We start from the raw sequence: 22612 nt of genomic DNA, 5'->3' as shown, positions 1-22612 counted from the left end.
AGTATCCGATTGATTCTTCCCTGGAGGCTAGAAGAGGCTCATTGAAAGACTCAGATCATGGCTGTGCTTTCAGTGTACTGTACTGGATGTCTGCATAGTATGAATGACTTCCCTGGGGTGCAACCTGGAACTAGGGTATCGCTGGGGTACCTTTGTCTTACCAACCTGGGCTCCCTCTCACACTGTGCTGCTCTCACACAAGCTGCAGATCCCTCCAGATCTGCCCTCACACAAACATTCACAGGCAGGGACACACCCAACTGTGTTACATGAGTGCTTTTACCAGCCACCCATGAACCAATAATAGAGAGGCTCCAGCCAGTTCCCCACAGTTCCCCAGCCTAGGACCCCAGAGCTGTACTGTTTTGCCCTGGTCAGAAGCCTGACCAGTGTACGTTTATTACCCCGTATGCGCCTCCTTCAATGTGGAGAGGACATTGCACCAGCCCCTGTTCTTGAGCAGATTTCCCTTTGGACTTCAAACAACACACCATTTTAGGTAAAAAAATATAAAACAAATTTATTAACTACAGAAAGAGATAATCACTTAAAAATCTAAGGAATAGTATACAGGTCAAAGTTGGCTACCTAAGAAATAAAATAAAATTGCAATCTAAGTTCTATACACTAGATAGGATTTGAATCAAGAAGTGTCTCACCCTGATGGTACAAACAGTCCACCAATCTTCCATACACAGGCCAGAAATCCCTCAGCCTGGGACCACATCCTCAGTTCAGTCCTTGTTCCTAAGGTTCCAGGTGTTGAGTTGTGGGGGGAGTGAGGCCAAGTGATGATGTCACTTCCCCCTTTTATAGTTTCTGCCTTGTGGCGGGAACTTCATTGTCCCAAACAAAGCCCCCAGCACAGTTAGTGGAAAAGTATAGGCACAAGATGGAGTCCTGTGTCACATGAGCTGGTCACATGCCCTTGCATACTTCAATGAGTCATGGCAGGAGCCATTACCTATATTCTGGCTAGAACATTCACAGAGAAGTTCATCAGGTGGGAGTAAGCTTCTTTTATGGCCTATTGTATTTCTTGATGGGCCATCACCTTGAATGGTTTATCCACAATGTGCTGGCAAGACTGGATGTAAACTACCTTGTGGGTGTTAACCAGGAGCAAACACATTTGAAATACTGGTATAAAGTCAATATTTCTAACTTCAGATACAAAAATGATACTTGCATACAAATAGGATCATCATATTCAGCAAACCATAACTTTTCCATTAACACCTCACATGACATATTTTGTACAAGATTTGTTGCAATTATATAACACTGGTGAATATGGGAGTGCCAGGGTGTTGCTTTGGGTACAGAATGTCACAGTAGGATAATGCCGAGAGATGGAAACTTTCATAGGAGCTGCACATTTTCAGTTACAGGCACTGGAAACAGCTTCCAGAGCACAGATTGTCAATGGTCCCTACATTAGGCTATGGACCACCAGCTCTCTGCAGAGCGCTTCCTGGTGGTCATCAGAGAGCTGTCCAGTTGTCTGGTGCCAGCTGCCTTTGTGGCTGATCGTCAAATTAAAAGAAAATATGCATAGAGATCTTGTGTAATCAAATAGAAAAGGAAAGGAGTAACCTGGTTAGAAATGAGACAGTTTCTCTGCTGAGATACAGCCTAGGCTAGGGAAAAGTTTTAGAGTCCCTGGTCTTGCTGAATCATCATCTATCAGTGGTGGTATTGCCTTCAGTCCCTTGGAATGAACAACTGCATTGACCCCCTTCAGAAACGTGGAGGTGTGAAGAGCTGTGTGGTCTAGCAGCCTTGACTGGAGAGTAAGGTCTCTGTTTATGAACAGAGATGTAGCCAGAGAGAAGTACTCTGCTTGAAGTGAAAGACAATAACATAATAGGATAATGGCAGCTGGAGTTCATGATCAGGAAAATCACAAATTTTATACTTTCCGTAAATATTCAGAGGGGCATTTGGGAAGACGGCACATATACCTCAAGCATTCCTAGCATTCACACACAGCTTTCTCCAACCCTTAGGTTGTTTTTCTTCCCCCTTTGTAATACTTTTCTTCTCACATCCCTCTGTCCAAATCTTATTTCCCTTCCACTTTGTTCTGTAGCAGCGATTCAGATATGATGATCCTAATCAGCTGCTAGTCAGTTTCACTTTGCTGCAACCAGTGCAAGCAGAACAGACTGGTACGGAGACAGCTTAACAACTGGAGGGCAAGGAGGAGAGAGAAAGGAGTGCTAGTTCTGGTCAAATCTGGCCCTCTCTCACACTCACATACCACCCAGCTGGGTGGGACACCTTTGCAACGTCACTATTTTGTCCTGTGGCCCCACACTCTGCCAATGAACCTCAAACCTGCAGCATCATCTGCTGTTCTGTTCCTGGGACCTCCATAGCTCTGCTAATGTAATTCAGATATTTTTAGTGAGCAAGCTAAGGCCTGGTCTACACTACGACTTTAATTCGGATTTAGCAGCCTTAATTCGAATTAACCCTGCACCCGTCCACACAACGACGCCATTTAATTCAAAATAAAGGGCTCTTTAAATCGATTTCTGTACTCCACCCCGACGAGCAGAGTAGCGCCAAAATCGATTTTAGCATTTCGAATTAGGGTTAGTGTGGTCGCAATGCGATGGTATTGGCCTCCGGGAGCTATCCCACAGTGCACCATTGTGACCATTCTGGACAGCAATCTGAACTCGGATGCACTGGCCAGGTAGACAGGAAAAATCCCGGAAACATTTGAATTTCATTTCCTGTTTGCCCAGCGTGGAGAGCACAGGTGACCACAGATAGCTCATCAGCACAGGTAACCATGCAGGCTGATAATCGAAAAAGAGCACCAGCATGGACTGTACGGGAGGTACTGGATCTGATCGCTATATGGAGAGAGGATTCAGTGCTAGCAGAACTTTGTTCTAAAAGACGAAATGCAAAAACTTTTGAAAAAATCTCCAAGGGCATGATGGAGAGAGGCCACAATAGGGACTCAGATCAGTGCCGCGTGAAAGTCAAGGAGCTCAGACAAGCCTATCAAAAAACAAAGGAGGCAAACGGTCGCTCCGGGTCAGAGCCGCAGACATGCCGCTTCTACGCCGAGCTGCATGCAATTCTAGGGGGGGCCGCCACCACTACCCAACCTGTGACCGTGGATTCCGGGTCAGGGATAGTCTCATCAGCTACACCTGAGGATTCTGCGGATGGGGAAGAGGAGGAGGAGGAGGAGGAGGACGAGCTTGCAGAGAGCACCCAGCACTCCGTTCTCCCCAACAGCCAGGATCTTTTTCTCAGCCTGACTGAAGTACCCTCCCAACCCTCCCAAGCCAGTATCCAAGACCATGACCCCATGGAAGGGACCTCAGGTGAGTTTACCTTTTAAAATCTAAAACATGGTTTAAAAGCAAGCGTTTTTTAATGATTACTTTGCCCTGAGGACTTGGGATGCATTCGTGGCCAGTACAGCTACTGGAAAAGTTTGTTAACGTGTCTGGGGATGGAGCGGAAATCCTCCATGAAGCTCTCCTGGAGGTACTCCAAAAGCCTTGCCACAAGGTTTCTGGGCGGTGCAGCCTTATTCCGTCCTCCATGGTAGGACACTTGACCACGCCATGCTTGCAGCAAGTAATCTGGTATCATTGCCTGACAAAGCCTGGCAGCGTATGGTCCCGGTGTTTGCTGGCATTCAAGCAACATCCGTTCTTCATCTTGCTGTGTAATCCTCAGGAGAGTGATATCGCTCATGGTAACCTGGTTGAAATACGGGAACTTAATTAAGGGGGCAGAGGTGACTGGGCTGTTTGCCTGTGGCTGAAAAGAAATCCTTTCCTGCAGTTAGCCAAGCGCGGGGGCGGGGGGGAATTGGCCCTGAGCTTTTCGCGTTTGGCTAGCAGGGATCTTCCCTGATACCAGCCACGCGGTGGGGGGAGGAGTACAGCGATCATCCCAGAGAATTCATGGCGGGAGGGGGGGGGGTTAGTTTGGTTTCTGCAGGGATCGTCCCTGATACCTGCCACGCGGTGGGGGGAGGCATAAAGCGATCATCCCAGAGAATTGGATCGGGGTGGGGTTAGTTTGTTTTCTGCTGCTGAATGTTAACAGGAAAACCGCAGCAGTCAACGGGCTTTGCTTGGTATGTGGGAAAGGAGGGCACAGAAGCCGAAAGACAATGGCTTACCATGGCTGCATGCAAGCTGAATTCTATTGCCCGGACCTGCGTCTGTGATCTCTAACACCAAAGCCACAGGCACTCAATATTAAGATGGAAATTGCGACCTTGTACTGAAATTATATGTGCTATGTAATGTGAATAGTGTTTTTCACCAAGAAAGAGTATAAGCATTGTTCTGTAAAATGTATCATTTTAAAAACTTCTCTCCTTTTTTTCAACCCTCCCTCCAGCAGCTGCAAATTTTTCAAGCCTCCCTCCTCCGTCCCGAAGGCTATCTCTGATAAGGCGGCGTAGAAAGAGGACACGAGAGAACATGTTCACTGAAATAATGGAATGCACCCGCAATGAAAGAGCTCATTTGAATGAGTGGAAGGATACTGTATCTAAATTTAGGAAAGATGCCAGTGAACGCGAGGTCCTGAGGGACACTCGAGATGAGAGGTGGCAGGCTGCAACGCTGGGGCTGCTGCATGAGCAAACGGACATGCTCCGGCGTCTGGTGGAGCTTCAGGAACGGCAGCAGGATGACAGAGTGCCGCTGCAGCTGCTGTATAACCTCCCGCCCCCCTCACCATGTTTCATATCCTCCTCACACAGACGTGTAAGAACGCAGGGGGGGAGGCTCCGTGCACCTTCCCACTCCACCCCAGTGGACAGCCCAACCGAAAGGCTGTCATTACATTGAATTTGTTCAGTGGCCTTTTACTTCCCTCCTATCCTCCTCCCAAACCTCACCCAGATTACCTTGTTGGTTCTCTCCCTATGTTTATAATCAGTTAATAAAGAATACATGATTTTTAAACGATAGTGACTTTATTTCCTTTGAAAGAAAGCTGGGGGAACGGGGAGGGTGGGTTCCTTACAGAGAATGAATGAGTCAATAAAGGGGGCGGGTTTTCATGAAGGAGAAACAAACAGAAATTTCACACTGTAGCCTGGCCAGTCATGAAACTGGTTTTCAAAGCCTCTCTGATGCACAGAGCTTCCTGGTGTGCTCTTCTAATCGCCCTGGTGTCTGGCTGCGCATAATCAGCAGCCAGGCGATTTGCCTCAGCCTCCCACCCTGCCATAAAGGTCTCCCCCTTACTTTCACAGAGATTGTGGAGCACACAGCAAGCAGAAATAACAATGGGGAGATTTCTTTGGCTGAGGTCAGAGCGAGTCAGTAGCGATCTCCAGCGACCTTTTAAACGGCCAAATGCACATTGTACCACCATTCTGCACTTGCTCAGCCTGTAGTTAAACAGCTCCTGACTCCTGTCCAGGCTGCCTGTGTATGGCTTCATGAGCCATGGCATTAAGGGGTAGGCTGGGTCCCCAAGAATAACTATTGGCATTTCAACATCCCCAACGGTTATTTTCTGGTCCGGGAAGTAAGTCCCTTGCTGCAGCCCTTTAAACAGAGTAGTGTTCCTGAAGACGCGAGCATCATGAACCCTTCCCGGCCAGCCCACGTTGATGTTGGTGAAACGTCCCTTGTGATCCACAAGTGCTTGCTGCACCATTGAAAAGTACCCCTTGCGGTTTATGTACTGGATACCCTGGTGCTCCGGTGCCAAGATAGGGATGTGGGTTCCATCTGTCGCCCCACCACAGTTAGGGAATCCCATTGCAGCAAAGCCATCCACTATGACCTGCACATCTCCCAGAGTCACTACCTTTCGTAGCAGCACCTCAGTGATTGCTTTGGCTACTTGCATCACAGCAGCCCCCACAGTAGATTTGCCCACTCCAAATTGATTCCCGACTGACCGGTAGCTGTCTGGCGTTGCAAGCTTCCACAGGGCTATCGCCACTCGCTTCTCAGCTGTGAGGTCTGCTCTCATCTTGGTATTCTGGCACTTCAGGGCAGGGGAAAGCAAGTCACAAAGTTCCAAGAAAGTGCCCTTACGCATGCAAAAGTTTCGCAGCCACTGGGAATCGTCCCACACCTGCAACACTATGCGGTCCCACCAGTCTGCACTTGTTTCCCGGGCCCAGAATCGGCGTTCCACGGCTATAACCTGTCCCATTAACAGCATGATCTCCAAAGCACCAGGTACCGCGGTTCGATAGAATTCCATGTCCATATCCTCATCACTCTCCTCGCCGCGCTGCCGTAGCCTGCTCCTCGCCGCCTGGTTTTCCAGGTTCTTGTTCAGCATAAACTGCACGATGAGGCGTGAGGTATTTACAATGTTCATGACTGCTCTCTTGAGCTGAGCGGGCTCCATGCTTGCCGTGGTATGGCGTTTGCACTGTTCACCCAGGAAAAAGGCGTGAAACGGTTGTCTGCCGTTGCTTCCTGGAGAGGGGGGAGGATATACCCAGAACCACCCGCGACAATGTTTTTAGCCCTATCAGGCATTGCGATCTCAACCCAGAATTCCAATGGGCGGAGGAGACTGCGGGAACTATGGGATAGCTATGGGATAGCTACCCACAGTGCAACGCTCCGGAAATCGACGCTAGCCCCGGTACATGGACGCACACCGCTGAATTAATGTGCTTAGTGTGGTTGCATACATTCGAATTTATACAACCTGTTTTCCAAATTTGAATTATATAAATTCGGATTAATCCCGTAGTGTAGACATACCCTAAGTGTAAGTGAACCCAGGAGAAATAAATTGGGGATAAGGCTTTGAGGATTGGTGCAGATCTGAGTGGTCACTGTTTATTCATTTTATAATTGTCATCAGTGTGTTGAACTGTCTGCAATGCCTGGAAAAGGAGGTGAGCCTAGACTATGAACGCACCATGAACAAGATTATCTTTGATGGAGTCATCACATCCAAGCCCCAGACGTTTTCATATGTCACCCTGCCAGAGAAAGAGGAGGAGAAGGTGCCAGAAAGAGGTATGGGATCTGGTGAAGAAAGTTGTGCTCCAGTTGGGTTGCAAGGATCCTTCTGTGAAATGATTTCTTCATTATTGTGGGAGACTTTCAGACACACAGGTTTATAATGCAAGAGGATGTACAAGGTGGTATGTTTGCCAGTTATTCTGGGGGACCAGCAGACAGCCAAATTAGATGCATGCATGGAGAACTGCTTTACATTAGTGGGTTAGGTTATGAATGATCCTTGGAAACTGTATATGCATATCTGGGAACAGAATTTGTCCTTGGCACTTTGAGTGAGATTGCACAAGCTGAGGCATTCCATGGACAGTCCAGCTTTATTAACAGTGGCTGGAATGCTGGGGGCAAACAGTGGAGGTTTCAAGGCCATGTTTGGGAGCAAGGAGGCCTCTCATTTTCATTCATGTTCAGAATCTTGATTTTTTCTTTGTGGCAGCCTCTGTGCAGTCCCATTGTGGGACATGGCCCCCACCCCTGGGCCATTCCTGCCATAACAAAAAGAACCTCATGATGGAGGACCTATGAGTCAGAACATCAGAACTGTCCTGGGGTCAGGGCTCCGTTTCTGTGCACGGACAGGGCAGATGTTTCTTAGTTATGAAGTCCCCTAAAGTGGGGAAGTGGAACCTTTGGTGCCAACACCAGCCCTTTCATCCAGCTTCAAATAGGCAGAACACTTGGTGTCTGCTGGGACTGCTTATGTATGTAAGGACTACTCACATGAGTAAAGTGTTATGGGATCAAGCTATATGTTGGTCCCAACTTAAAAAGGGATTGCAAATGCTCTTCCTCTTAAAATGACACACTCTCTTTTGCTGGCAGGGCTGGTCAAGATCCCAGACTATCCATTTGATGAGCAACGGGCATCTTTTATTTTTGTCTCGCTCCTGACCAGGCCAGAAGTCATCCTTGCCTTATCGCAGGTGCGGGATGAGTGCAACAAAGCTGCAGCCATGTCTCTGTTTCATTCAACCTTGTCTAAGTATGGCCGGCTAGAGGAGTTTGAACAGATCCAGACGCAGACCTTCACCCAGGTAAGGAAGGGCAGGGAGGGAACATTCGCTTAAGGGGAGGGGAGATACAGAACAATCAACAGGGCTCTTAGCATATCCCAACCAGACCAAACCAGACAGATCTTAGCAATTGTATAATTGATTTATGGCAACTGGACAAAGCTTTTCTAAAAAACATGGGGCAAAATCTGCATTGTAGATTTCCAAATTGTTGTTCCTTCTCCCCTTATTGTTATAAGGAACCAGAGCTTTGATTCCACTAAAAATACTGATTTTTCTTAAGATCCCCTCACTTCTTTAACCACAGGGATAATGAAAAAACAGAATTTTTCTGAGTTCTTATTAGTTTTGTTAGATTTTTTTCACACAATTTAGTGAAAAAGCTTTAGTTACTAACAGCCATAGAGTAAAACAATAAAACCTTATAAATCTCTCATATCTTTCGTCAGAAGACTTTCATACAATGTACGAGGCTGCTTTATCCTCATGGGAAACTGAGGCAGAGAGAAGTTGAGAGACTTGCCCAAGGCCACCCAATCTGGGATATGAACCAGCCCGGAAAAGAGTGTTTCATTTTAATAGGCAGAGTGTTTACAGTGACTCCTCACTTAGGCCTGGTCCACACTAACCCCCCACTTCGGACTAAGGTACGCAAATTCAGCTACGTTAATAACGTAGCTGAATTCGAAGTACCTTAGTCTGAACTTACCGCGGGTCCAGACGCGGCAGGGAGGCTCCCCCGTCGATGCCGCATACTCCTCTCGCCAAGCTGGAGTACCGGCGTCGACGGCGAGCACTTCCGGGATCGATTTATCGCGTCTAGACCAGACACGATAAATCGATCCCAGAACATCGATTGCCTGCCGCCGGACCCGGAGGTAAGTGTAGACGTACCCTCAACGTCCTACTGCTTAACGTTGTTTCAAAGTTATGTTGCTGCTCAATTAGGGAACATGCTCGTTTAAAGTTGTGCAATGCTCCCTTATAACGTCGTTTGGAGGCCTGCTCTGTCTACTGCTTGTAAGATTCTGTGGAAGAGCAGCAACTTTACAAGGGAGCATTGCACAAGTTCCTCTTCTCCATCTCCTCCCCCTCCCTCCCAGCGCTTCCCCCACCGCCAAACAGCTGGGAGGAAGGGGGAGGAGCGGGGAAGAGCCGTGTCTCCACTCCTCCCCCTCCCTCCCAGAAAGTCCTAAGCGCATAGCGCTGGGAAGGAGGGGGAGGAGCGGGGAAGCGCCGCGTCTTCGCTCCTTCCCTCCCCCCCCCGAAAGTCCTAAGCACCTCTAAACAGCTGTTTGGTGGCACTTCGGACTTTCAGGGGCGGGAGGGAAGGAGCGGAGATGCGGCGTGCTCCGGAGAGGAGGTGGAGTGGGGGTGGGAAGAGGTGGACCTGGAGTGGAGCGGGGACAGGAAGAGGCGGGCCTGGAGCATTCCTGGCAAAGTCGGCACCTGTTCTTCTCTGGGGAAGCTGCCTCTGCTGCTGCGAAGGTGCTTCCTAATGTCCTTGCCTGCAGCTGGCTGTGCCTGTGTGGGGTAAACCAGGAGCACTTCCCAAGCATAGTACAGTACAGTACTGTACAGTATATAATGCCTTTTGTCTGCCCCCCAAAAATTTCCTTGGAACTTAACCCCCCGCATTTACATTAAATCTTATGGGAAAATTGGATGTTTAACATCGTTTCACTTAAAGTTGCATTTTTCAGGAACATAACTACAACGTTAAGTGAGGGGTTACTGTATAAAGACCCCAACCCTCCTGACCCTCAGTCCTGTACTCTATCAATGAGAAAATGCTGTCTCCCTTTGCACTATTGAAATTTGATTTCTACACACAAATAGCAGAAGTCCATATAACAAGTTTGACTCTTAGTAGCATTTTAATGAATCAAAGCATTGCAGGAGTCTGCTGCCCTTCAGTTAGCACCTTCCTATCACTTTCTTCAGTTCCAAAAGAAGACAAATGTGCATCCCTCATTTCTCAGTCATATTTTACAGAGAGTTTTATGGGGAACCCCTCTGAAATACAGTTTCTGATACTGTTCTGTAGAAAACTATGGGGAATAGTAAATTGGAAACTAGGAGCAGGGCCGGCTCCAGGCACCAGCTTAACAAGCAGGTGCTTGGGGCGGCCACTCCGGAGGGGGGCGGCACGTCCAGCTATTCGGGGGCAATTCGGCAGAGGGTCCCTCACTCGGGCTCGGGAGTGAAGAACCTCCTGCCGAATTGCCACCGCAGATCGCGATCATGGCTTTTTTGTGGGGGGCCTGCTTGGGGTGGTAAAAACCCTGGAGCCGGCCCTGACTAGGAGAGCGGTAAATAATGAAGAGGACTGATCCAGAGCAATCTGGATTACTTGGTAAACTGGGCACAAGCAAACAATGTATTTTAAGATGGCCAAATGTAAAGTCATACATATTGGAAAACAGAATGTAAGCCATACTTACAAGCTGCAGGGACTCTGTCCTTGGTAAGGTGTAGTGGATTCTCCATCTCCGGATGTTTCTCTAAAAGACATACCCTAGATCAAAGAAGACGTATTTCAGGGAAGTTCTGTGACCTGTGTTATGGAAGATGTCAGACTAAAAGATGATCATAATGGTCCACTCTGGTCTAATTTGTAACAACAGGGATAAAAAAGCAGAAGCTTAGGTGAAATGGAGAAGCACAGCTCTAATGTTTTCTCAACAGCAGAAAGCAGGCCTTTTCATGACCCTTTGTTAAGGAACTAGATATATAATATGTTGGGTATGTATCCATAAATATGAGGGTTATTGGTCAACCAAAATGGATCAGAGATGACAGGACTTGTTTCACAGCAGATTGGTATTGGACTGGGCACTAGTGGTTCCTGCCAGTGGTCAATAGTCGCCCTATTGTTTTCCCATCAGTCCTCTGAAGATAAATTCTTCACTGCATGTTTCTTTGTTCTAGGTTCAGATGTTTCTCAAGGACACCTGGATCAATACTCTCAAGATAGCAGTAAAGAGCAGTCTGAGGGAGATTGGTAAAGGGTGGTACAATCTGTATCAGTCCAACTGGGGTGTATACCAGATGTCCAAGCTACATAAGCTGATGGAGCTCATCAAGTTCAACTTGCAAGACTCTGTGCGCTTCCTGGTCCAGGACTCCCTGGTCAGCTTCACTCAGCTTTTGCTGGATGCTTGCGGCAATGTCCTGAATTGCTCGGAGGATATGGAATGGGGAGGGGACCTCATCAACAGCCCTTACAAGTAAGGAGGGGAGAGATGGGAGATTAGGCTTGGGGGAGAACAGGGGAGCAGAGAAGAATATCCATCTCTTTGTATTTGTAATTACCATAGATTTTTACAGTGACACTTTGCATTTGGGTTGGGGTTTCATGGTGATGCTTATGATGAAGAGCAACTCATTCCATCCCTCTCTCTTGACATCTCTCCAGCACAAATCCTGGAGCCAGGGGAGGAAGGCATTGAGCTGGGCGAATCCCCAGCTGTCCTGTTAGTGCAGGCCTTATTGGAGGCCAGGATCTGGTTCAGTATTTTCAATGCACTTTACTAATGTTAGCTAATGAATTCTCTCAACACCCCAGGGAGGAAGGTGACCACTACTAGTTCCATTTTAGAGCCTGGGGAAGTGAATAAGGCCATATGGCTGGTCAATTACACTGTTGGGATTTAAACAAACAGCACAATAGCAGTGTTGTGGGTGCCATTCTTTCTGCAAACAGCCATGTAACACCCCATCTCCTCCCTTTGCAGGCCACGAAAGAATCCTCTCTTCGTGGTGGATCTGATTCTGGATAACAGTGGGGTTCACTTCAGCACACCTCTGGAGAACTTCGAGACCTCCCTCATTTCTCTGTTCGACAAGGGAATCCTGGCGACTCACACCATACCACAACTGGAGACGGTGCGTTACTCTGGGGAAATATTAATATGACAGAGACTAAGTGGCAATATAACATAGACTAGAGACCCAGAATGTATGGCAGCTGATGAGGGTGGAATCATGAATGGCAATAGCATGTAGACTAGTGGCCTCAGACCTGTTAGGGAAAGTCCCTTTGGAGTATATCCTTATCTCGCTGTTGAGAAAGATATTTGTCTTCCAAGATCCTCCCATCTTTCCTCTATATTTATCTTTTTATTGGGGCTGGGGTTGGATGAATGAAGTAATTCCTGATGCAATGGAGAAGGGTGGACTACATAACCTTCTAGAGGTACCTTCCCTCCTGATGATGATTGTATGACCCATCTTACAGAGCAATACATTGTGGAGAATGTGAGTTCTTCACGCTGTAAAACCTGTTCCCCTGCTGGAGACCGGGAAGCGGCAGGATGATCCCTGCTTGTTTTGAGTGACCTTTCCTTTTGCACTCTTCCAGTATGTGCTGGAGAACATGTTTATTAGAGGCACACCACTTCTGGAGTCAGTCGGCCTGCACGAGCCCCCTGTGGAAGAACTGCGCAACACTATCCGATCTGCCATCTGCAAGGCAGTGATCCCCCTCCAAGCCTACGCCAAGCAGTATGAGAACCAGTTAGAGCTGAATAATAATGACATCAATTCCTTTCTAAAGTAAGTAACATCAAGAGGCGACACCACAGACCTGACTTACATGTCCTTAGAAACTTATTACTACAGTACATCCCCATCTCATGTATCCTTGCTTAAGTGTGTGTGTATGTATTCGCTGTTCTGTGCTCGCAAAAGTGTGTTGCATGCACTTCAGTGAACAGGTACAAGGAGTGAGCAGAAGGAGACTTCACTGATTGGAAGGCATGAGATGCACTGTCCTAGGGATGTGGGTTCCACGACCACCACTCCCCAGAGAAGGCGGCAGGTGGTGGTGGTCAGGGACTCCCTCCTAAGAGGGACTGAGTCATCTATCTGCCTTCCCGACCGGGAAAACAGAGAAGTGTGCTGCTTGCAAGGAGCTAGGATTCACGACGTGACAGAGAAACTGCTGAGACTCATCAAGCCCTCGGATTGCTACCCCTTCCTGCTTCTTCATGTGGGCACCAACGTGACTGCCAAGAATGACCTTGAGCAGATCACTGCAGACTACGTGGCTCTGGGAAGAAGGATAAAGGAGTTTGAGGTGCAAGTGGTGTTCTCGTCCATCCTCCCTGTGGAAGGAAAAGACCCAGATAGAGATCATCAAATCACGGAAATCAACGAATGGCTACGCATGTGGTGTCGGAGAGAAGGCTTTGGATTTTTTGACCATGGGGTGGTGTTCCAAGAAGAAGGATTGCTAAGCAGAGACGGGCTCCACCTAATGAAGAGAGGGAAGAGCATCTTCGCAAGCAGGCTGGCTAACCTAGTGAGGAGGGCTTTAAACTAGGTTCACCGGGGGAAAGAGACCAAAGCCCTGAGGTAAGAGGGGAATTGGGATACCAGGAGGAAGCACAAGCAGGAGAGCACAAGATGGGAAGACTCCTGCCTCATACTAAGAAAGCAGGACAATCAGCAAGTTATCTTAAGTGCCTACACACAAATGCAAGAAGCCTAGGAAACAAGCAGGGAGAACTGGAAGTCTTGGCACAGTCAAGGAATTATGATGTGATTGGAATAACAGAGACTTGTTGGGATAACTCACATGACTGGAGTACTATCATGGATGGATAGGCAGGGCAGAAAAGGTGGAGGAGTTTCATTATATGTAAGAGAGCAGTATGACTGCTCAGAGCTCCAATATGAAACTGCAGAAAAACCTGAGAGTCTCTGGATTAAGTTTAGAAGCGTGAGCAACAAGGGTGATGTTGTGGTGGGAGTTTGCTATAGACAACCAGACCAGGGGGATGAGGTGGACGAGGCTTTCTTCAGGCAACTAACAGAAGTTACTAGATCGAACGCCCTGGTTCTCATGAGGGACTTCAATCACCCTGATATCTGCTGGGAGAGCAATACAGCGGTGCACAGACAATCCAGGAAGTTTTTGGAAAATGTAGGGGACAATTTCCTGGTGCAAGTGCTGGAGGAACCAACTAGGGGCAGAGCTTTCCTTGACCTGCTGCTCACAAACAGGAAAGAATTAGTAGGGGAAGCAAAAGTGGATGGGAACCTGGGAGGCAGTGATCATGAGATGGTTGAGCTCAGGATCCTGACAAAAGGAAGAAAGGAGAGCAGCAGAATATGGACCCTGGACTTCAGAAAAGCAGACTTTGACTCCCTCAGGGAACTGATGGGCAGGATCCCCTGGGAGAATAACATGAAGGGGAAAGGAGTCCAGGAGAGCTGGCTGTATTTTAAACAATCCTTATTGAGGTTGCAGGAACAAACCATCCCGATGTGTAGAAAGAATAGTAAATATGGTAGGTTAATCAGCTTGGCTTAACAGTGAAATCCTTGCTGATCTTAAACACAAAAAAAAGAAGCTTACAAGAAGTGGAAACTTGGACAAATGACCAGGGAGGAGTATAAAAGTATTGCTCAGGCATGCAGGAGTGAAATCAGGAAGGCCAAATCACAATTGGAGTTGCAGCTAGCAAGGGATGTTAAGAGTAACAAGAAGGGTGTCTACAGGTATGTTAGCAACAAGAAGAAGGGCAGGGAAAGTGTGGGCTCCTTACTGAATGGGGGAGGCAACCTAGTGACAGAGGATGTGGAAAAAGCTAATGTACTCAATGCTTTTTTTGCCTCTGTCTTCACGAATAAGGTCAGCTCCCAGACTACTGCACTGAGCAGCACAGCATGGGGAGGAGGTGACCAGCCCTCTGTGGAGAAAGAAAAGCTGGATGAACACAAGTCCATGGGGCCAGATGCACTGCATCTGAGGGTGCTAAAGGAGTTGGCGAATATGATTGCAGAGCCATTGGCCATTATTTTTGAAAACTCATGGCGATTGGGGGAAGTCCCAGATGACTGGAAAAAGGCTAATGTAGTGCCCATCTTTAAAAAAGGGAAGAAGGAAGATAACTACAGGTCAGTCAGCCTCATCTCAGTCTCTGAAAAAATCATGGCGCAAATCCTCAAGGAATCAATTCTGAAGCACTTGGAGGAGAGGAAAGGTGATCAGGAATAGTCAGCATGGATTCACCAAGGGCAAGTCATGCCTGACTAACCTAATTGTCTTCTATGATGAGATAACTGGCACTGTGGATGAGGGGAAAGCAGTGGATGTGTTATTCCTTGAGTTTAGAAAAGCTTTTGATATGGTCTCCCACAGTATTGTTGCCAGCAAGTTAAAGAAGTATGGGCTGGATGAATGGACTATAAGGTGGATAGAAAGCTGGCTAGATCATCGGGCTCAACGGGTAGTGATCAACGGCTCCATGTCTAGTTGGCAGCTGGTATCAAGCAGAGTGCTCCAAGAGTGTTCTGGGGCTGGTTTTGTTCAATATCTTCATTAATGATCTGGAGGATGGCGTGGGTTGCACCCTCAGCAAGTTTGAAGATGACACTAAACTGGGAGGAGTGGTTGATACGCTGGAGGGTAGGGATAGGATACAGAGGGACCTAGACAAATTAGAGGATTGGGCCAAAAGAAAACTGATGAGGTTCAACAAGGACAAGTGCCGAGTCCTGCACGTAGGATGGAAGAATCCCAATAGTGTGCCCTTGTTGCCAAGAAGACTAATGGCATTTTGGGCTGTATAAATAGGAGCATTGCCAGCAGATCAAGGGACGTGAACATTCCCCTCTATTCGACATTGATGAGGCCTCATCTGGAGTACTGTGTCCAGTTTTGGGCCCCACACTACAAGAAGGATGTGAAAAAATTGGAAAGAGTCCAGCCAAAGGGCAACAAAAATGATTAGGGGGCTGGAGCACGCGATTTATGAGGCGAGACTGAGGGAACTGGGATTATTTAGTCTGCAGAAGAGAAGAATGAGTGGGGATTTGATAGCTACTTTCAACTACCTGAAAGCGGGTTCCAAAGAGGATGGATCTAGACTGTTCTCATTGGTAGCACTAGCAGATGACAGAACACGGAGCAATGGTCTCAAGTTGCAGTGGGGAAAGTTTAGGTTGGATATTAGGAAAAACTTTTTCACTAGGAGGGTGGTGAAGCACTGGAATGGGTTACCTAGGGAGGTGGTGGAATCTCCTTCCTTAGAGGTTTTTAAGGTCAGCTTGACAAAGCCCTGGCTGGGATGATTTAGTTGGAGATTGGTCCTGTTTTGAGCAGGTGTTTGGACTAGATGACTTCCTGAGGTCCCTTCCAAACCTGATAGTCTATGATTCTAAGGGATTAGCCATACCAAATCAGAACACTGGTGCATCAAATCCAGCCTCCAATAGTGGCCAATAACTGATGCTTTCAGAGGAAGGCAAAATAGTTACTGGTGGAATGCTGTATATTGTTGGTAGCAGTGGGCATTCCTGTCTGCCCCTGACAACAGTCAAATTCCCTTCTGATCTTATTGGTCAGAAAATTACTCACCCTTTTTGACAATCTAGTTAGCCTGTTTGTCCTCCTGCAACTCTGCCTTTTCAGGCTGATGTCATGGTGTAGGAAGTAGCATTTCCCTTTGTTTCAACCTGCCTGTTCCCACTGCTAAAACCCCCATCCACACCTCAGTCATCCTTTTGCCTCATTTACTTTCACCTTCTTATTTTCAGGCCTCCTGTCCTCGCCAGTCTTTAAATTGAGCTTTAAAACCCATTCTCTTTTCCTTGAACAGTTATCAATTGGGTTATTGTGGGGTGTCATCTCTATCTTAGAAATTGTAAGCTCTCAGAGGCAGGGAATGCATCTCACTCTATGGTTCTAAAATATGTAAATTCAGAGAAATCTGTGGGTTTTTAATAATAAATGCAACTGTCATTCATTTCATCTCCTGAACTTTTGGACAAAGGTCTAATGACATCTATGTGAATGTGTATATATGGCATGTAGGGATGAGTGTTCTCATGCGCTGTATGATATGTGTTGGCTTGTCTTTGATTATATTTCTGGTTGTAGAGAGTACCAAGCCCAATGCCCCTCTGCCCAGGATGTGAGAAATATAGTAAACCTGCACTTGTCTGAAAAGGAGATGCTGGACAACACTCTGCCAAGCTCCATCATCATCGGTCCTTTCTATGTCAGCATTGAAGGTGTCAAGCAAAATCTGTCCAAAAAACGCAAAGCCCTAGCCACCTCCATGTTGGACCTACTGGCTAAGAACCTACACCTACAGGTGGAAAATGTAAGTTTTACACTTCTCTGTTTTGTCTTGCATCTGTCCCCCTATTTCAGGAAGCACCACTGCAGAGAATTTGGGATTGGAGAGTGGCCAAATGATAGCAATTGAGGTCACTCTAATGAGGAAGTTTTCCAACTCGCATTGGAATGGTTAGGTAGGACTAGTGGCAGAAGCCAATTGAAAAAGGCTAGAAGGGAGATGTGAAGAGCCAGTTAAATCAAAGTGTGCCTGCATTCGTAACAAATTCTGTGCAAGAAAGCTACACCTATTGGCATGGAAATATTAGTGGCTCTCTACCATCTCCTAAATAGTTATGTTCATGGATTTAAAATTATCTGCCTCACTGCCAGTTGGAAGTTCCTGCAGGAAGCTGATGAGGTTAACTAGAATATATAGACAGTTACATGTGTGAGGCAGGTGATGAAGGGCTACTAACAGGAAGAACTAGAATAGTACTGTATATTTGTAGCTTTAGACCACCCTTACGGTGGATCACAGCCAGCTTTTTGACTTATACTGGAGTCTGGCATATGAGAGATTGGTGGCCTGATTTTCAGAGGTGCTCCACACACACAATTGCCATTAACTCTAATGGGAATTGTGAGTGCTCCTCTGAAAACCAGGTCTTAAGCCTCTGTTGTAGTCCGCTGATTAAAGGTAGTGTGACCCCATAGGAATGAAACCCTGTAACCCATTAGAGAAGGCTGCAGCTGCTCCTCTATTCAGTGTGTGCATTTACACATTCTCTGTGTCCTCCTGCAGATCTGTGAAGCGTTCAAAGCCATCAGCCGGAAAATGTATGAGAAACCAAACAGCATTGAGGAGCTGGCTGAGTTGCGGGAGTGGATGAAGGGAGTCCCTGAGCAGCTGAAAGCGCAGGAAGTAAGGCATGCTTTTCTGATCAAAAGGGGGTGCCCAGTAGAGCCAGGGGATAAACACTTGGGAATAGAGTGGATAGAGTCTTGGAGGTAGATCTCCCACTGCTTTGACATTTTATTATCCAGCTCTGAATCTTCCTGGAACAATAGGGTCATTGCGAAAGCTGGTTCAGCTCCTTAAATTAATCCATGTTTGAAGAAATGAGATCTGGCCAGTCAGTCCAATTACCTGTTTTGTTGCTTGGGAAACCTTGCCGCTGATCCAGGCTGTTATGAAGCTTTGAGAGGTTGTGTGGTGTTCACAAGCTTTGTAGCTACTGAACCCCTTAAATCCAGATTTTCAGCTGACATATGAAATTTAACCCCAATGTCATTTATGCAACTGGGCATGTGTGTATAAAACCAGTGTGTCTATGCAAATTGGGCGGTCAGATCCCTAGCTACCAGACTGGTATGTGCTCAAGCAGGTTATGTGCACGCAAATGTCTATGCAGGGGAAACTTTCAAAGGCAATTGAAAATGTTGTCCTTAATGTATGCTGTATATCCCTTCTACTTCTTGGTTAGCCATTCAATACTTCTGCACAGATATTGGATCTTGACTTTTTCTGTCTTCTGAAAATTAATTACAGACTTTCAAACCATAAAAATATTGCCATGATTTTCCTTTCATACCAGTTATAAACAGGTGTAGCTCCAGGGACTTCAGTGAAGTTACTCCTACGTTGTACTGGTATGGTATATTAATATTATAATTAATTTGGCAGTAATACCACCGAGTTATTAGACAGAGCTTTACATCTGTAGATCTCAAAGCACTTTACAAAGGAGGGATGTATCATCCCAATTTTATAAACAGGGAAACTAGGCACTGAGCAGTAAAGTGACTTGCCCAGGGTCACTCAGGAGGCCAGTGGCAAAATCTGGAATAGAGCTGGGTTTCCCAATTCCTAATCCAGTGTCCTACCCACTGGGTCACACTCCCTTTCATATATGTAATCTGAGGATCACTCACACCATAAGTGTTTAGAGACTCAGACCCACTGCTTTTGTGGTATAGAAGTCCTCTGTGTTGGGGTAAGGTTGGGTCATGCAAATGCAGTGTGTATCCTGCCAGACAATCCCAATAAGCAACATGTTCAATACGTGTAATTTGGAGAATGTCTACTTTTCTCTCTGTCTCCCTGTGTAGGAACTCATAATTAAGGTCATGGAAGATTATGAGGTTATGGAGGAATTCCTTTACAACCTTACCCAAGATGATTTCAATGACAAGTGAGCATTTCTCTTACTGTCAAAGCAGCCTATTTTGCAGCTATTACCATTCTTAATGCTTCAGGGTTTGATTTGTATACCAGGTGCTTCAGATATTTTTATGTGGCAGTTCAGGCTAGATGTGCATTGAACACCTGATTCAGAAATTGAGTCTGTAGAGGTGTGCAGGTTCACACTGTCTCCTGGCCTGGACATGAGGCAAACTTGTAGTAATGGACCTCTTTAACAAATAAAAGACCTTATCTGCCAGCTTATTTTTATTTTTTGTTTTATTTTATTATTTCTATTGCAGTAGCACCAAGAGGCCTCAACCAAGATTGGGGCCACCACTTGCTAGGTACCGTGCAGAAAAATTGTAAGAGAGACAAAACAACAAGCAGTCTGGTGGCACCTTAAAGACTAACAGATTTATTTGGGCATAAGCTTTCGTGGGTAAAAACCTCACTTCTTCAGATGTAATCCACTCATCTTTTACTAATACACCGGATTTCTCTTTTTTTTTTACAAATTCCTCTCCCTTTCCTGAGCCTTTTGTTCCTGAACAGTTTAGATGCAGACACTGCATATCAAATAACAAAGTACCAAAAAATATGCTTTGAAACCATGCACGTTTCTGTTGCTGGTCAGCCTCCTTCATCAGTTTGATTGGGTTATCTAATTGTTACGCTCATCATCATTCCAATAATAGGCCTCAGGTTGCTGCTTCTCATCTTTTTTGTATTCTCATTCCATCTGAGCTCAGGTGGGCTGCGAGCAACTGGCCTCTGAAAATCGCCACGCAGACGGAGATGATTCGGCAGCAGCACTTAGAAGATGAAGAGAGGTTCCGCAAAATTCAGCTCATGGATCAGAACAACTTTCTGGAACGCCTGGATGGTCTGCAGGTACTAATAATCTAGCACTAGGGGAGGCTGTCTTAAGCCAGCCCTAATCACAAAGACTTGAAATCATTGCTGTCGGCTAGCTGGGGTATATTCAGGAGCATTTGCAATTCTAAGATCAATGGTAGGGCCAGTTAAATTTTTTTTTCTAAAAACTGCTTTTGGATGAGAAATTATTTGAATTCCATGGAAAACTTTTATTTTTCTTGGAGAAACTGAATGCTCGAAAACAGAAATATTTTTGTTCTGAAATGCTGCCCCGGTGCCTCGAGGAGCTGCTATGGGCTGAGCTCCCCAGCTAGACTTCATCTCCCAGGATGCACCACCTCTCCTCACCAACAGGGAAGACCATAGTGCATCATAGGAGCTGTAGGCTGGGTTCCATGTCCAGACTAGATAGGAGAATGAGACTGAGGCACCTGAACAGCAACTCCCAAGAGATGCAGTGGCAGTGTTTCAAAATCAAATATTTCAGATTTGATTTTTCACCAAAAACTTGAAATTATCCATAGGAAAAACTCCCCATTTTGGACCAGCTCTAATCAATGTGCCAACTGATTTCAAAGACTCTCTCCAATGGGTATCACTAGGGGGATTTGGGTTGAAATTAAGCAAAGAATTTCCTAAAAGTGAAGACTGGTTGGCTGTGGAATAGTCTACAAAAGGAAGTGATAGAAGCCCCTGACACTTTTTAGTTTATTAAAAAACAAAAAAGATTGGACAAGACCCTGGAGAATATAATATAGGAAACAATTTTTTGGGGTGGAAAAAATGACCTAGTAGATCTTTCATTTTCATTTCTGTGGTTCCACGTTGCTAGCGGTACAGCTCAGAATAGATAAATTTGAACATGGACTGATGAGTGGGTGGCAATCAATTGCAAGAGGAAGAGGCAGCCAGCACCCACATTTGTTCTTTCTGTCAGCTGATCTTGATCAGGGCTTATCATTGCCTCCTTACCACCTTCTCCGTGGCCTGAAGAGAGCTGGAATTAGAATAGGGGAGAGAGAATGTGAAATTTAAAAAGGGCTTTAGTGAGAGCTGTCCGATTCTCTGCATGCTGAAGAGCAACAAAGAGTGAGCAGTGAAGCTGAGATTCTAGAAAGCAGCATTCAGCGTTTTCAGCCTGAGTTCCACATACTGCCTTTTCTTTTCCAGCTGGTCGTGGCTGGATTTTCTGTCCATATGGACATTACACGAGCACATGAGATAGCAAATGAAGCGAGAAGGGTCAAGAAGCAGTTGAAGGAGTCTCAGCAGATGGCGCTGCTTTACAACAATAGGGAGCGGATATTTGGATTGCCAGTTACTAATGTAAGTGTCAGATCATGGGTTCTGTTGTGTTAGCCTCTGCAAACAACAGACCCTTGGTCCTGACTGGGGCCTTTGAGTGCTACTCCAATGCAAAAAAAAATAAATCCCCTAGGTAATAACATCCCAATTGTGAGCTTAAATAATTTCTTTCCTTCTCTATCATTTTGGCTTATCCATCAGTTCTTATGTTAACTAGAGAGGGCCAGCAATCCATTCTGATGGTTACTCCATTCCAGTGCTCTCTGCTCATCTCTTCTATGCTGTGGAAGAGCTGGTCCAAGAAGACATGGAAGGGTGAGCAAGTTCATAGGATATTTAATTGCCACTTCTGTGGCAGAGCTCAACCTATCCATGCTCCTAGATCAAGAGTTCATGGGGTAGTGGTAGCCAGGTGTATGGGAGGCTTGGCTCCTGGATCATAAAGATGGGAAAGCTCATGAAATAGCAATTAGTTACATTCATTACTGTTGGAGAGTTACTGCACAGAATATGGGCATGAGTGGCTGTAATTACTTATGTCACTAGTGTTTTATAGTCACATACAGGAAAGTGTTTTGTGAATTTGGAAGGCAGAGTGTTGTCTTAAGGAAATAACTTTAGGCACAAACATTAGTGGCTCTAGCTACTCATAAATGCCCATGCACATTTTCTGTCTCTTTCCTTTACGGCTATTGAGTAGAATTATTTTCTCTAATAATTTTCTGTATCTTAACTTTCAATAGCTTAGTGTGATTTTTTTTCTTTACGGTTACATCCACAGTTACAACTAGGGTCCTTAACAGGTACGTCCTCAAAATGTGTATGGGTCATTGCATCCACAAAAAATCTCATATTACTGATGTGATAGAGCATTTGCAAATGAAAATCAGCTAACTGCACATCAGATTAAGTGTTTGCATGCACGGATATGGGCTTCTGCAGGTGCAACTCGAATGTATGCATTTTGGCCAGCATGCTTGATGCACCCTCCTTTGAGAAGTTGGCACTAAATGTCATAGGAATAAATTAAGTCATGGTTTTAACTTGGATTAGAGTTAAATGGAACTGTGCCTATGAATGTAAGGTTGAGTTTGGCCTTTGTTTTTCTGTGTATGTCCTGTTTCTATCCACAATTTTGTATTGTTTCATGACTGATTAGTAA

At 46.0% G+C, this 22612-nt stretch overlaps 1 protein-coding gene and 1 long non-coding RNA gene across 8 annotated transcripts in view; both read left to right on the top strand.

Moving 5' to 3' along the window:
• DNAH1 (dynein axonemal heavy chain 1) overlaps positions 1 to 22612 on the top strand; it is a 160018-nt gene that overhangs the window by 30171 nt on the left and 107235 nt on the right. For all 7 annotated transcript variants that reach the window (XM_065551361.1, XM_065551362.1, XM_065551365.1 and 4 more), the window contains 10 exons: positions 6838 to 6995; positions 7821 to 8032; positions 10943 to 11241; positions 11749 to 11899; positions 12375 to 12568; positions 16902 to 17127; positions 17887 to 18006; positions 19194 to 19276; positions 20019 to 20160; positions 21316 to 21471. In XM_065551361.1, coding sequence (XP_065407433.1) covers positions 6838 to 6995; positions 7821 to 8032; positions 10943 to 11241; positions 11749 to 11899; positions 12375 to 12568; positions 16902 to 17127; positions 17887 to 18006; positions 19194 to 19276; positions 20019 to 20160; positions 21316 to 21471 — 1741 coding nt within the window. The remainder of the gene's footprint in view (positions 1 to 6837; positions 6996 to 7820; positions 8033 to 10942; positions 11242 to 11748; positions 11900 to 12374; positions 12569 to 16901; positions 17128 to 17886; positions 18007 to 19193; positions 19277 to 20018; positions 20161 to 21315; positions 21472 to 22612) is intronic.
• LOC135972655 (uncharacterized) lies at positions 7 to 4958 on the top strand. Its single transcript, XR_010589134.1, has 2 exons — positions 7 to 3350; positions 4387 to 4958. It is a non-coding gene; the product is annotated as an uncharacterized LOC135972655 (long non-coding RNA).

The sequence above is a fragment of the Chrysemys picta genome, chromosome 7 (genome assembly GCF_011386835.1).
Source record: "Chrysemys picta bellii isolate R12L10 chromosome 7, ASM1138683v2, whole genome shotgun sequence".
NCBI classification, from domain to species: domain Eukaryota; kingdom Metazoa; phylum Chordata; order Testudines; family Emydidae; genus Chrysemys; species Chrysemys picta.
Note: the sequence above shows the minus strand (reverse complement) of the source record. Positions and strands in the feature narration are given on the sequence as shown.